This window comes from Ictalurus punctatus, chromosome 8 (assembly GCF_001660625.3).
Source record: "Ictalurus punctatus breed USDA103 chromosome 8, Coco_2.0, whole genome shotgun sequence".
NCBI classification, from domain to species: domain Eukaryota; kingdom Metazoa; phylum Chordata; class Actinopteri; order Siluriformes; family Ictaluridae; genus Ictalurus; species Ictalurus punctatus.
Genome location: NC_030423.2, coordinates 21,756,594 through 21,772,835, shown reverse-complemented (window position 1 = coordinate 21,772,835; position 16,242 = coordinate 21,756,594). Strand labels below are relative to the sequence as shown.

The window sequence follows — 16,242 nt, the reverse complement described above, 5'->3', positions numbered from 1 at the left end:
CTTGTTCGCAGAGCAGCACATATCCTTTTAATAAAAAGTGCCTCCATCTTCAGGGACTGCATCACCCGATATGATGACGCTGAAGAAAAGCCTCGGGGCGAGAGAGAGAGAGGGGGAGAGAGAGAGAGAGAGAGAGAGAGAGGAATCATGCTGGCGTTGTGGTTTGAGCTTCCCTTCATCATCCTCACACGGAGTGATACGCAATACTTTCCTCCCTGAAGTGCACGGACGTGAGTCTGCTGCAAACCCAGTGAAGCATACACAGGGTGCGATTTTTCCAGCGGTTAAATAAGTGATGAATAAGCTGAAAATAGTGCCTATACCAGTTGAAAGTCTTGTTCCATGAAGACGGAGTCCGGGCTTTCTGCTTGCTCTCCAGGCAAATGTTACCTAACCCTCACAGTGACCCATCAGCTATAAATTCAAAGCTAAATTGCAAAACATACAAACTAGGTGCAAATTAGCCTCAGGGCAAGACAGCGCGCACGCACACACACACACACACACACACACAATGTACATGCTACATTAACGAATATTATGAGATATATAAAGAAAACAGCAAGCACAGCTGAACGCTGCGATTTGATGTAATTTGATGCAAATATTTTACGAAATTAGTGATGATACAATTTATAGAGAAATGCTCTCAAAATTGCAAAATGTTTCTAGGTTTTTGATCTTATAAATTGAAATTGAAATGAAATTTGTGAAGGTACAGCTACATCGAATCGTAGGAGATCCGTTGGTAGCCAAATATCAAATCGTTGCCTTAAAGTCCCCGAGAAGTTCCTTGAAACGTGCAGCGTTATCCGATGACATAATTTCCACTGAAACAGGAAATCAGGGCAGGACATATCGAGTGGCTCCTCCCCCTTTTTAAATAGCCAATATCGTTTCGCTTACCTCACCTCACAGTCCGGGCGAAGCCGTACTTGACAGTTAGTACCATGGATTTTTATCATGTTGGGGGCGGGACACTTCAGATTCTAGAGAGCATTTGATTGGACAGAAAATCTGATGAGACACTGAAGTGCCGAATGAGGTCATCAAAATTGCTGATCCGTGTCGCTGGTAGAGAGTGTGTAAATTTTTAATACATAGGTCTTCTAAATGCGACTTTCGTCATTGTTTTGGAGCACACTAGCGTATAGATAACCTTAAGGCTATAACACATTCATACTAAATGCCACAAAACTTCAATTTTGATTTCATGGGGACTTTAGAATTGAAAATCGTAGCAGATTCATCAGTATCACCAAATATTTCACTGTTGCCTTATGAATCGAACTGTATCAGATTCGGTGGTATCATCAAAATATGAAATCTTTTCCCTAAGAATCGAAATCACACCTCATCAGATTCAGTGGTATCATCAAGAATCGTATCGTTGCCTGAAGAGGTGAAATCATATCACATCAGATTCAATGGTAATAACGAATTGTTGCCCTAGGAATCAAAACCGCATCAGATTCGACTGTATCGTCAAATATCCACTCGGGTTCTCCAGGGAAAAACACAGCGTCAAAGCCCCGGTCCTGGTCTATTCGATATGTGACGCCAGCTGACGACTCCTGATTTACAGCATCATGTTTGTTAGCTAGAACAGAATTAGATGCCAAATCCTGCAAACATCAAAATACTAAAACCCAGGAATTAGAAACAATTCATATTCAGTTCGTTCTGAACAAAAATCATATTTTTTATGCCCCTGCTCCAGCGTTCCACGTCCCGCTCTTTAGTTAGAATCCGAAATATAAGAATGGTTAATAACGTTCTTTACGTATAAATGCCTACTCTGCTTATAGGAGACATTGGGTCTACAGAAACCCAAACGCTGCATTTAACCAGAAATGTGTGTATTTGTTTTTAACATTTTCAAAACATCCTTTATTACAAAGAATTGTAAGAAGAAGAAAAAAAACTTTCTAGACGGCTTTTCTTGCTGTCGCAGCATCCTCGAAAAACCTGCCTATAGCAGCTATCTATCTAACCTCATATCATGTGACGAATTCTGGACAGGAATTTAGACCAGTTGGGAAAATTTTATGTTTTTAGGCTACACTTTTCTTTTAATTGCACCGAAATAGAAAATTAATGTTATTAACTAGTTATGCACTTGGAACCATCTGGAACAGTGATTTTGGTAGCATTTTTTCGATGGTTTATTTTTGTCCCCATAACATTTTTAATCCCTGCTCTAAACATCCATCCATCCATCCATCTTCTATACCGCTTTAACCTTTTCAGGGTCGTGGGGAAACCTGGAGCCTATCCCAGGGAGCATCGGGCACAAGGTAGAGTACACACTGGACAGGGTGCCAATTCATCACAGGGCACATTCACACACAACGGACACTTTGGACATGCCAATCAGCCTACCATGCATGTCTTTGGACTGGGGGAGGAAACCGGTACCCGGAGGAAACCCCCGCAGCACAGGGAGAACATGCAAACTCCGCACACACAGGGCCATGGTGGCAATCGAACCCCCGACCCTGGAGGTGTGAGGCAAACATGCTAACCACTAAACATCTCTAAACATATTGACCCATTACACTTAACCGCATTTCCATGTGAACTCGACCCAATAAGAGACAAAACTGAACGGTACGGTTGGCACATCTATAAAAGTAGTAGGTTTTTTGGTTTTTTTTTAACATTTCCATATTAGGTAAAATTATATGTCAGATGATTTTTTTTTACTTTTTCTAAATATCATTTGTATTAAAAGTAAATGGAGTGTATGAATACCATGATACCAAAATAATGTTTACATATTGATGAGGAATTTTTTTTCTACAAAAGACCATATAGAAAACAGAATAGATGGAAATCTTCCTGACATCGTACAAAATCTCTTCAATAATAAAAATAAACCTCTTTTTTTTTTTAAAAGAAGTGGAATTTTGGCAAGAAGTGATTTTTTTTTTTTTTTACTTTGTGATCTTGTGTAGTACGTTAGTAAGGACACTGTAAGACATGCTACATTTAGAATGACAATCTACAAAACAGCAAAAATCTATAATTGTTTATGTTAAATGATTTGAAGATGACTTGCATCATATCTTCCTTAAAAAACAGCCTTAAATTGACGGACTCTTCGCCCTACGAAAGGGTTAACCTACACTTTCAGGACAACTAACTGACCCAAGCTAGCTGTCTGATGAACATTTGAAGCTGCTGTAGATCAGACGCTTCACTCTGCCTCCATTGTTCCTCCTTCCACAAGGTGTCAAAACTCTCTCTCTCACACACACACACACACTATCCTGGTTATCTGTTTGCACCTAAAACACTAACAGCATCAGGTTTCCTCCAATGAAAGGTGCCCCATGTGCTCAACCTTTTAAACCAGGTAACCGGGGTGCCATTATTTATTTCACAATCCCTTCTTCTTTCTTTGTGAGAGATTTTGCGAGAGAGAGAGAGAGAGAGAGAGAGAGAGAGAGAGAGAGAGAGAGAGAGGTGTACAATAGAAACAGCTCCTTTGTTCAACTCTGAGCGCTCTGAAACGGCACCTTACCGGGGTTGTATCACGCACGGCTCCGTGAAGACAAAGCAGCGCGGCAGGAGGCGCGCGACGTGCGGGACGATGTGCGGGATGCACGCGCAGAGCAGCACGTGAGCCCCTTCACCACACGCAGGCTTTCGGCACGACTCCGCATCCTCGGGCATTCCTCTCCGACTCCAACTTCAGCATCATTCCCAGCGGGTTTCTATTTTGTTTGTTTGTTTTCTTTTATTCGTGCGGCTGCGTCGTCCGCGGGAGCGCGAGTCATTCACCGGAGGAGGAGGAGCAGAAGGAGAAAGAGAATGAGCGAGCGCGAGGCATGAATCGCTGCTCGGTGCCTTGCTGACGTAGCACGAGCGCTGTTTAAAAAAAAAAAAAAAAGGAAAGGAAAAGAAACAAAGCACGCGCCACCAGAGAGTACAGTGACTGGTGATTCACTTCGCAGGTGAATCAAAATTGGAATCAGTCGGAGCTTTTCTTACTGAATCGACTCCCTTTTGTCCACGTGAATGGATTTTAAAAGGTTTTTTTTTTTTTCTTTTAAATAAAAACCCGAAATGTTTCAGAGGCGCGAGGAGAACGGGGTGTGGCAGGTCTTCATCACATCACCGTCACCGATGTAATTACCTTTACAGCCTGCACACAGAAGACCGGATGTAACCAGATGTAAAAGGTGTAACAATACTAACAAAAAAGTCCCCCCCTCCCCAATTTTGTCTACTGATAAAACACTCAGGATTGGCTAGTGTCGCTGTGATTGACAGGGGCGATAGAGTAAGCCCCGCACACACTGACAGCACAGACAATTTTTTTTCTAACTAGGGAGTGACAAAGTGTCACGCGACACTTTCACACATACAGCGAATTTACTGCTGTATTATAAAGTCGCTAATAGGTGTTCCTACTACTGGTTGCCATAATAAAATTTCTCAGTGTGTGGCACAACTAGCATTCCACTTGGTGGTCTCTGGTCGCGTTGTCGCTGTGAGTCGGTGTGCGTGCGCGACACGTAACTGTGATTTTAGAGACAGCGGCAAGTGACAAAATCAAATTTATGCAAATTAGGAATGAAGCAGCAAAGTGTCAAATCCAAACCACTGGTTCAAATGATTCCACAGACCAATCGTATAGAACATAAAATACAGCATTTTTTCATTTCCCCTCTCACGTTAGAACTTTACGTCCTACCTGCATCTACACACTATGCGGTCAAAAGTATGTGCACCCCTGACCATCACACCATACTGTATGTGGTTCTTCCTCAAGCTGTTGCCACAAAGTCTGGAGAACTCAATCGTATAGAAGGTCTCTTTATGCTGTAGCATTACAATTTCCCTTCACAGGAACTCAAACCTGTTCCAGCGAGCTCCATGAAGACATTGTGTGTTGAGGTTGGAAGAAGGTGGAAGAACTTGAGTGTCCTGCACAGAGCCTTGACCTCAACCCCACTGAACACCTTTGGGATGAACTGGAGCCTCCTCACCCTACATCAGCATCAGGCCTCAACCTCACTAATGTCCCTGTAGCTGAATGAACACAAATCCCCACAGCCACACCCCAAAATCTAGTGGAAAGCCTTCCCAGAAGAGTGGAACGCATTATAACAGGAAAGGGGGAATAAATCTGTAATATTATGTTCAACAACTTGATACAGTCTTCTCTGAATAAAGGATGTTAACAACAACATGACCGTGAACTTAAACAGCATCATCGTGACGAGTGAATTCACACAGTGAACTCTCTTGGCTGATTAAATTGAACGAATGGAAATAGAGAAAACATTTTAATTTCTCTACAAATCCTAAATATGAAGATGAATGAAACTTAAAAAAAAGTTATCCACCTACTGAAATTGTGTCGAATGTAAAATGATCTCCAACATGACGACAATTATAAATAATATACATCTTTTCTTTATTGTGGAAGAAATGATCATCTTTGACCTTGCAAACAGATACAATGGGAAAAAAATAGAAGTATAACACTATAGATGTTTCTTGTGTTACCAAGACTGTGCGAGTGTTCAAATGAATTGACTCCGTGAAATGAACGACAGTATGCATGGGAACAGACACATGTCGTGCACCTGATGAGGTCACTGATGGATAAATCTAAAAGAGGCTTAATTTCTGGATGACCATGGTGTGTGCGTGGGTGGAGAAAAGAAAGAATCACAGCCGGGCAATGTGACAGACAAATGAAGAGGCATTATGTCTTCTATTGTAGTAAGTGAGACGAGACGAGACGAGACAGCGCACACACGCGACTGGTAGGCAACAGTGAGTAAAAATAGTCTGGCTAAAAATAACTCCATTCTTAATTTCCAGAGTCAGAAATGAAAACGGGTTCACTGTGCCCTTCGTCTGCTTCTTCATTCAACTTTAACATTATATCTTGAGTTATGAACTCTAAACAAGACAGAATTGCTGTCTCATTTATACACACACACACATATATAAATATACACACACACACACATATATACACGTACACACACACTATATATATGTATGTATGCATGTGTGATATATATATATATATATATATATATATATATATATATATATATATATATATATATGTATATATATATATATATATAAAATATGAGCAAAGAAGGCTGTGCAAAATTGTTTATTATTTATTTATTATTTAACCTTTTGATATTTTGTTAAAAGAAATTCACAAAAATGCTCTGCTCTCATGGATATCAAACAATTGCAAACACAACAGGTTTATCAAAAAATATCTTTGTTAAATATAGATGTGCAACAATTATTGGCACCCCTACGAATTCGTATGCGAAAAATATATCTGAAGAATATTCCCATTAATATTTTACATTTTTTAGTACACCGGGGTGACTAGGAACAGGAAATTTTCAACCGTGAATTCCTGTTTCACAGGGGTGTGAATATGAGGTAACACATAGGCCAAATTCCCTTAGTCATTCATAACAACGGGTTAGACCAAGGAATATGGCTGTGATGTGCGGCGAAAGGTTGTCAAACTTCACAAAATGGGAAGTGGATATAAGAAAATAGCACAAGCATTGAAAATGCCCATTTCCACCATCAGGGCAATAACTAAGAAGTTCCAGTCAACTGGAAATGTTATGAATCAACCTGGAATTGGACGCATGTCTATATTGTCTCAACACACTGTGAAAAGGTTGGTTCGAGTGGCCAAAAAATCTCCAAGGATCACAGCTGGAGCACTGCAGAAGTTAGTTGCGTCTTGGGGTCAGAAAGTCTCCAAAACTACAATCTGAAGTCACCTACATCACCACAAGTTGTTGGAAGGGTTTGAAGAAATAAGCCTCTACTCTCATCCAAAAACAAACTCAAGCATCTTCAGTTTGCCAGACACTATTGGAACTTCAAATGGGATCGGGTTCTATGGTCTTTTTGGTAATAAACACAGAGGTGGTTTTGCACACACTGAGAGGTAGCCATATGGAAAAGTACCTCATGCCCAGAGTTAAATATGGTGGTGGCTCTTTATTGTTTTGGGCTGTTTTTCTGCCAGAGGACCTGGACATTTTGTTAGGATACATGGCATCATGGACTCTATCAAATATCAACAGATATTAAATGAAAACCTGACTGCCTCTGCCAGAAAGCATAAAATGGGCCGTGGTCGGATCTTCCAGCAGGACAATGATCCAAAACGTACATCAAAATCAACACAAAAATAGTTTACTGACGACAAAATCAAGGTCCTGCCATGGCCATCCCAGTCCCCTGACTTGAAACCCCTAGAAACCCTGTGGGGTGAACTGAATAGGAGAGTCCACCAGCGTGGACCTCGAAATGTGAAGGATCTGGAGAGATTCTGTATGGAGGAACGGTCTCGGATCCCTTGCCATGTATTCCTCAACCTCATCAGGCATTATAGGAGAAAACTCCACGCTGTTGTCTTGGCAAATGGAGGTAACAGAAAGTATTGACTAAAAAGTGCCAATAATTGTTGCATACCTATATTTAACAAAGATCTTTTTTGTTTGATAAACCTGTGTTGTGTTTGCAATTGTTTATCCATGACAGCATAGTATTTTTAGTTTGCAATTGCTTATCCATGAGAGCATAGTATTTTTATGAATTGTTTTAACAAAAGATCAAGGGGTTAAAAAATAAAGACAAATTTTCACAGCCTTCTTTGCACATATTTACCAAGAGTGCCAGTATTAGTGGAGGGCACAGTGTTTGTGTGTGTGTATGTGTATAGAACAAGCTTCTTAATAATAATAATAATAATAATAATAATAATAATAATAATAATAATAAACAAGCTGCTAATGATAAAATTTCACAAATTTATGATCCCATCCATCAAGACAGAAGAAAAATGTTTATAAAAGAGGGAGATAAAGAGATTGGAATATTTAATTAAAATCTATTCTTTCATTCCTTCATTCATCTTGTCATTAGTCCATAATAACCCCTATATAACACTAAATACAGGGCCACATTTAACTCTATAAACACAATAATCAAATGCCGTCATGTCGCATTTAAACACGTCAAGACCTCATGTGTGATCTGATATTTACATTTACGGCATTTATCCAGATGCACTTATCCAGAGCGACTTGCATTTACTGCATCTCATTTTACACAGCTGAACAGATGAGGGTTAAGGGCCTTACTCAAGGGCCCAGCAGTGACAGCTTGGCGATACAGTGCTTTGATTTGAACTCATGACCTTCTGATCAGTAGTCCAACATTTGAACCACAGAGCATCCCCTGCCCTTCAACAAGAAAAAGCCACAGTTCATAGTCAAAAAATGTTAGCCAACACGGATTAAAGTGGATCCGATTCAGACTGGATCGGTTTTTCCGACGGAAGTCTGTAATTCATTTATTTCCACATCTCCTCACCTATAAAACTCTCATAACAGGAGTAGAGAGAATTTCCAGTGGCTTGTATTGTCAATGAAGGTGGATGTTTACATCACGTGCATCATTACATATTAAATGAACTGGCAGTGATTAGTCATTATTTATAGAAAACTAGAAGATGATATTGTGCAAATGTGAGTACAAAGTAATGTTTTATAGTTGGAGCTGTTATAACGGCTCCTTCAATCAGCCTGAGGGATCTCGCTTTTCCGATCAGTTTTATTTTCCCGAGTCATATTAAAGATTTGTTCAAAAAGAACGACTCGGATCGGGAGGGGAGGTGAACTAACAGACTGCATAGCCTGAAGACCCAGCTAAGCTATTAATTAAATAATTTCAGTTTCTCATAATTCGGCCTTGGCTGCATTAGCCTATAGTTTATTTTTTATTCCAAATGTGATCAACGTTTGCGTAAGTACTAGATGTTTGGGGAATTTAACGAAACATTTTTAAATTATTCTGCTGAAATGAACGAAATGAATCAAAAAAAGATTTGTTCATGTTGCTGAACGAGATTCAAAGATCCGAGTCGGTAAAATGATCCGACTTCCCATCACTATTTCCCAGGTAGCGCGTGTAGTCGAGGTTTTACCGCCCAGACCGAGTATACGGTCGAGTGACTCTTCTAAAGCGTCTGTTTTTCGTTTTGTGACTTTTGAAATAGGTTGAAGACTGAATGGTGGAAACAATTACACATGACATCGTACACATTTATTTTCCTCTTTTAAACATAATCTATATTTTGGGAAATGGTGTACAGGCACAAATATAAATTTCTATTTATTTTTCATTAGAAATCTAAATAAAACAAACACACATCATCCAACAGCCGTGACTGTCCTAAAAGCCAACAACAAGCGGCTGTGTTGTGAGATAAACTGAGTGACGATCAACCGTGTTGGGTGCTAGAAGCTTCATTATCTGAGAATACACAATCTGTACATGATGCCTGATTAAAGAAATGAATCTTCTTACCTCGAGTGTCTGTAAACGCGGCGAGGTCGGGTACTGGATCTCTGCTCGCAGTTTTCTGTATCGCTCGAGTTACTGTCATAAGAAAGCGGCCGTGCAGCCATGTCCTCCCAAATCCCACGCCTTTATCGATACGGACAGGTCTGAAACTCTCATGCCCTGTCCCAGGATAAAAAAAAAACTGTTTACAATTTCTTTTTTTTTAACTCCAAACGATGCAACAATTTGATAACTGTATAATTGATTAACCGTACACAAAAGTTTCCCGATGTGTAAAATGGCTTCTATATTGGCTACAATACACTGTACATCACTGCACTATCATATTGTAATGATTATTTTCAGCCAAAGTTTTGGACTTGGGGAATCTTTCTAACTATGCTTTGTCATGTGACAACAGTAGAGTAGTTACTTAGTTACTAAGTAATTAGTGAAGTTAAAATAGTAAAGATAAACACAGGAGAAAAGCACAGAAGCCCTAAGAGGCCATGCGTTATTTTTTTTTTAATCTTAGATCTTCTCATGAACATTATTTTTCTGTGTACTCGACATAATAACATGTTTTTATTGTTCTGGAGGCAGCAAAAGATTAGTGCATTTCCCGCAACATCGTGGATGAACAAATTGGTTTTTACTTCGATCAGGGACTCCCTCAAGCTGAAACAGCTCTGTGTCTGTCAGTGACTGACGACTTCCACAGTAGTGTCCCACACTTGAGAAGAAGGCTGTCAGGTCTACACCAAGATAAAGTCCATTTCTACAGCGGGAGATTATTACATCTATGATGGCAATGGAGCCTATGTGCGTTATATCACTTTATACCCCAGCATGGTTGAATTCTGGATTCTGATTGGTCAGAAGGTTATTCAGAAACAGTATTTTTGTACAGCAGTGCAGATCGTTCCGGCTGTCACCTGAACAACAGGTTTATGTTAAAGTTCTAATATGCTATCGTTTCTATAGTAACAGCTCACACACAGGGACTTTGATGGCTAATAAATGGATTTTTAAATTAAAACCTATCATCATTGATGTGGTGAAGTTTTTCCAGGAGACGTTTATTTAACATTTATGGAAGGAGTCTCGAGTGTCTGCGCTTTGCCAAGTTTATCAGCGCAGGAAAGTCTGTAAAATGACAAGTTGTGTTTTGAGAGAGAGCGAGATAGAGAGAGAGAGAGAGAGAGAGAGAGAGAGAGAGAGAGAGAGATCTAAAAAAAGAGGAAAAAATGAGAAAGAGAGAAAAATAAGAGAAAGAGAGAGAGAGAAAAAGAGAGAGACGAGAAAGAGAGAAAAGAAATGAGGAAAAAAAGAGAGAAAATAAGAGAAAAAGAGAGAGAGAGAGATTCTGGTGAGAGAAAGACTATTTGTATCATAATCATACCAGGGTGTGCTGTTACAGGTAATTAATCAACAATGCTGTGACGTGATGAAGCAGAGTGCTTTATTCATCTTACACCACAGCTATTTTCCAACCACTATAGTGAACTGTAGCAAATAATTCCTGGAATTAATATCTATTGTTGATTTTTACTTCTTTTTAGATTCTCATGATGGGCAGCTTTACTGGATTTTAGAGATCTAATGTTGGATTAAATGTACATTATACAATGCTATGCAAATGCAACTCTAAATGGATAAAAGGTAACACACGTCATTCGTTAATAAACAGGAAATCGCTAGCATTGAAAGACTGTTGTGATACAAGAAGAGTAAAACAATAACGTGCTGTTATTGCAAAATCTAAAATAATAATAACAACACCTGACTATTTTCCTATAGCTACACTGAATGTTCTATTATTTACTTACTTTACTGTATAAATAATTTCTCTCTCTCTCACACACACACACACACACACACACACACACACACACACACACACTAGTTGATTCTTTTTCCTCCACCAGCACGTCCCGAAGTGTTTTAATATCCAGTCAAGTAAACATAATACAGAAAACCTACATGACTAGCTAAGCTTAGCAGTTAGCATAGCTTCAACGAAATACGGAAACAAACAAAACAAAACAATTTCATAGATTTCTCACCAATTGGCACTTTAAATAAAATCTTTCACCGCCTTCGTGAGTTTTGTTTCAATCTCTAAACACAAACTTCTGATCGGACTTCCTTTAAAATCGGATTTATAAGGCTAATAGCTTGCTAACGCTAACGTTTAATCCTCAATAAACAAGAAGGCCCAGGCTGAATCTCAAACAGCACGTTCATCCCTTTTACATGCGCACTATTTAAGGGCGTGACATAGTGACTTAGGCACCCTATCTAGTTCACTCAACGTCGAATAGGAAAGCAGGAAGCCTGTCTCAGAGCGCATGCGTACAGTGCGTGCTACTATAGAAACTACATCCAAATTCAGCCAAGTAAAAAAATATTACGTTTTTTTCACATTTAAAACATAATTAAAAAAAAAAAAACTTTTTTATAAACTTTAGTTGGTGGAGTTTTTTTTTAAAAAACTTGATCAGTCTTTTATTAGAAGAATATAGAAAGCACGAAAATGTATATTATAATATTAAGTACTGTTTCGGTGTTACAAAGTGCATATGAGTCAAAAACACTACACTATAGGTGCGTCCCAATTCGCGTACGAGTAGTGTGTTCACACTGAAAATTCCAAGTAGAAAAAGTACGCTTTAAATACCCGGATGGTGCACGTAATAAACCGAAAAAACGAAGTGGGGAATGTCGGACACTTCATGCACTCAGCGTAAGGGGCGGGGCGATCAGACTCCAGAATCCGATCAGTTATTGAATGAAAAAATAACCTTATAAATTCATACACTACACGGTTGAGTACATAGTGCATAAGTACACGGTGCATGAGTGCATAGTGTATAGTGCATCATTTACAAAATACATCTCATATTAATGTTAAAATCAAATAAAATGAAAATTCAACTTCAACTTCAACAATAGAGTAATAAAATGTTTTGTGATTTTATTCCAAAACTAGAAACATATATCAGTACATTACATTTTCTTTTTTTTTCATGCTCATTTCTGTTTTAAAAATATATTTTATATTTTTTTTATTCTAAATTTCTTTAAGAAAAAGTATTTTGGTCCTACTCTAGTATATGCTTAGCTTCAGTAAGCATTATTTCAGCTTATTAAAATAAAAGAAACAAAAGTGCATTCTTATAGATATAGATTTTTGTTCTAAAATAAAAGTTCTATAAATACATGTGTATGTAACATATTTATAACAAGCAGGAGTACTTCAGAATTTTTTAAAATCCACAAACCTATATAAATACTTAAATATATATAAATAGAAAAAAATAAATAGCAATATATTTAACACGAATGAGATTGAGATGAGACATGGAACGTTTATACAGATGGCTCTTCTAAGACACAGTGACGTGTCCAGGTTTCATTGCATCTCCAGTGTTTCCACCACGTCTCTTTTTGGTGTCTCGGACATAACGCCTTTGGACAGCGAGTGCTCCATCATGATGCGTGCGCTGCTGATTTTCCCACCATGCATTGGGGCAGTGTGTATGTCCTGCATGTGCTCCTGCAGCCAGTCCTGCCTCTGCTGTATGTGTTTGCGCACACCGACGCTGTGCATCAGCTGAACCTCACTGACGGACCTCCGGCTGTTTTAGAAAAAATAAGAGAACACGATAACGTGTCGAAAGTGTGATTACAGATCGTCCATGGTTTGTAATATCAGAGAACACAATATACAGTCACGTTATCAGGAAATATTACACAATAATATGCTTTTTGTGGCACTGAGCATGTTTTATTAAGATCACGAGTTTCCAAATTAACGTGATCTGAGGACACAAAAACCAGACATCAGAATGAAGTAGAACAGAATAGACGGTTTTAAATATCTTTTTAAATATCTTAATACTAAGGTTGTTGTGTAACATGAAGCTATTGATGTACCACCATATCATCCACCAACTTTAAATATTTGAAAAACTTTAAAGTAAATTTACTATATCTACAAACAAAAAACCAATCTAAACGAGACACAGGGTAGTCTCAGAACCCAACACACTTCATTCCTATCTTTATCTGTTAGCAAGAAATCCCTATACAACCTACAAGTGCAATGATATTGTGTCTGATGATCGCTAGCAACAGGATCTGCCCAAGAGTGATCACGTAATTCCTTTTTTACAAAAAAAAAGGTTGACTAGCCTAAATGTAAATGTTCTATTGTTTATACAATTGTACTTTATTAAGAATTAAAGGGTTATTTAAATATACAGTACATGTGCATTTCTAAAACATTTTGGTGTGTATATTTGATGAGCAGGACACAAACCCCTGACAGCACCTTTATAATCCCCTATATTATATCTCTTTTTTTTGTAAGTTAAATAGAACACCCTTTCTTCATTTATTGGAGTTTAAATGTAGACTCCAGATTCCTTTCCAGAGAAGGCTCATCATAGGAAGCTAGAACATTTAACTATGCAAAGAAGCTCTTTTTTGGAAAATCAGGATGGAGATAAATTATAGAAATTCTTGGGGGGGAAAACTCAACCAGTACTCTCAGATTAATAATAGAGCAACATGATTGGCTTCTGTATTGTTTCCTTTCTACCCCTTCTTATATGAAACTATAGTTTCGTAAATAGGGGGAAATACATGTATAATATTTCCCCAGATAAATGTTAATGCCTTTTATACCTTCAATAATATCTTAACTGAGCCCTTGTTGCACTTTTTAGGCTGTATTTACATTACCCGTACCTCATGGAACAAAAGTGTTCCTGCACTATTCACTTTCTTTATGAAAGTGATTACTGATTTCAATTCTGTTAACAGAACTTCTAGAGCACTGATTAACTACAGGTTTCATATAAAATTATAATAATACATATACATATGAATACATAATACATATGAAAAAGAAAACAAATCATAACAAGATGGCGGTGTCCAATATAATCTTCACATATAGCAATTATGTAATTAAAATTTCTTTAGAGTACAAAACTTATCTACAAATAAATACTGAAGCTTCTTAAACTCTTCATCAGCTTCTTACTAATACTTTGCTGATGCTCTTCAGACAATAAATTAATAACAAATGAGATTAAGGTTCCTGTTAAAAGGTGCATATAGATCAATAGAGGGGGAAAATGAAAGTAATGAATGAAATACATTAATGTGAGGTTTAAGACTGATCACTAACCTCAGTGGTCTGCTGTCTGTCGTTATGCTGTTGTACAAAACACACACACACAGAAACACCATGGTTTTATCCAAACTTCTGATGGAAACCATAATTTTTCGTTCTTTAAACCTGTAAAAAGAAAAAAGAAAAGAAAAAAAGACTGACATTACACTGAATTTAGACTTCCTGTAAGGAGAAAGAAACCTAGTAGTAAGATAATCAACAAGTTTATGCATAATGCATCATGATTTATTTATTATATATGCATAATGATTAATTAACTTTAATGTTACTCACGTGTTGTGGTACAGTCCTGCAGTGTGTGTGTGTGTGTGTGTGTGTGTGTGTGCTGTGGGATCCTGTAGGGACTGTAAAAGTCCAGTTAGTGAAGCAGGCATCAGCACTGGAGCAGGGAGTCGCTCCTTTTATAGCCGCTGCTCATTGATGCGCGTTTTCATTATTGAGCGCCGCTTTTCCGTGATAGGAGTGCGCATGCGCAAGGCAAGTCCACCCGGTCACTGCACGCGCGCACGCACACACATTAGTCTCGCTTTCGTCACTCGATTATTAGGCTTTAAATCTGAACTTCAGCTCTGTTCTAAATGAAGGCCAGAATAAAGAGAGGGAGAGAGAGAGAGAGAGAGAGAGAGAGAGAGAGAGAGAGAGAGAGAGAGAGAGACAGGCAGACAGAGTGAGAGACAGAAAGAGACAGACAGACATAAAGACAGAGTGAGAGAGAGAGAGAAAGCGAGAGAGAGAGAAAGAGACAAACAGAGTGAGAGATAGAAAGAGAGAGACAGACAGACGGACAGAGTGAGAGACAGAAAGAGAGATAGAGACAGACAGAAAGAGTGAGAGACAAAGAGACAGAGTGAGAGATAGAAAGAAAGAGACAGAAAGAGAGAGACAGACAGAGTGAGAGACAGAAAGAGAGATAGAGACAGAAAGAGACAGACAGACAGAAAGAGTGAGAGACAAAGAGAGAGAGACAGAAAGAGAGAGACAGACAGAGTGAGAGACAGAAAGAGAGAGAAACAGACATCCAGAGGGAATGTGATAGACAGAGGGAGAAAGACAGAGATGATGATGATGATGGTGATGATGATTAGTAGTAGTAGTAGTAGTAGTAGTAGTAGTAGTATTTTCTGAAGGTTGCTTGGACCCCAGCTTGATGTCATGATAATTCTCTAAAAATTGTTTTATTTATGTACAGAACAATAGCTGTGTCTCTGCAAACCGTTGGGAAAAACTGAGGAAGAATTCATGTGGATGTAGTGACAGTGTGTTTAGAGATGTTCCTTCATTATCACAAGTAACAAAACCCCTCACATACAATAGTGCATATTAATATTTTACTATTTAAAAAAAGAAACAAAAATGTCTGAATGTTATAGAAATAGTCTGTTAGGACTTCTTTGCCTGACGTTTCTCTGACTCAATTTTTCAAGAAATTCCACAAATTACTCAAACCAAATAGAGAACTGAGTAAAAGTGTGAAATTAAAACTAAACAAGAAAAACTTCAAAATCCCTCAAAAAATGTCCTTGAATTGCCCATGAATATGTTTAATCAAAGTCATTAAAGCCTTAAAATATGATTAAAAAAAAAAAAAAAATACATAATGGCATCACATCCTTAGTAGGAAAAGCAGACACAGCTATACAACATACAATATTCCAAAGAAATTGAAGATT

The 16,242-nt window shown here is 38.2% G+C and overlaps 2 protein-coding genes across 7 annotated transcripts in view; both read right to left on the bottom strand.

Annotated features, from left to right (window-relative positions):
* The window catches only part of btbd10a (BTB (POZ) domain containing 10a), a 28,237-nt gene extending 16,609 nt beyond the window's left edge, over positions 1-11,628 (bottom strand). Inside the window, exons 1-2 of one of the 6 annotated variants that reach the window (XM_053682033.1) lie at positions 11,433-11,628; positions 9,391-9,546 (exon numbers count right to left, since the gene is read on the bottom strand). In XM_053682033.1, coding sequence (XP_053538008.1) covers positions 9,391-9,491 — 101 coding nt within the window. In that variant the 5' untranslated portion in view covers positions 9,492-9,546; positions 11,433-11,628. Of the gene's footprint in view, positions 467-3,526; positions 3,755-9,390; positions 9,547-11,195; positions 11,364-11,432 lie in introns of those variants that run through there. The other 5 variants (XM_017474470.3, XM_053682034.1, XM_053682032.1 and 2 more) reach the window with 5 other exon arrangements.
* A 695-nt stretch (positions 11,629-12,323) lies between these two features.
* On the bottom strand, positions 12,324-14,983 carry pth1a (parathyroid hormone 1a). Its single transcript, XM_047157289.2, has 3 exons — positions 14,846-14,983; positions 14,567-14,677; positions 12,324-13,007 (listed from the first exon to the last, which is right to left on the bottom strand). Exons 1-3 carry the CDS (start codon positions 14,944-14,946, stop codon positions 12,782-12,784), a joined length of 438 nt encoding a protein of 145 aa, XP_047013245.1. The 5' UTR covers positions 14,947-14,983; the 3' UTR covers positions 12,324-12,781.
* Between the last annotated feature and the right edge of the window lie 1,259 nt (positions 14,984-16,242).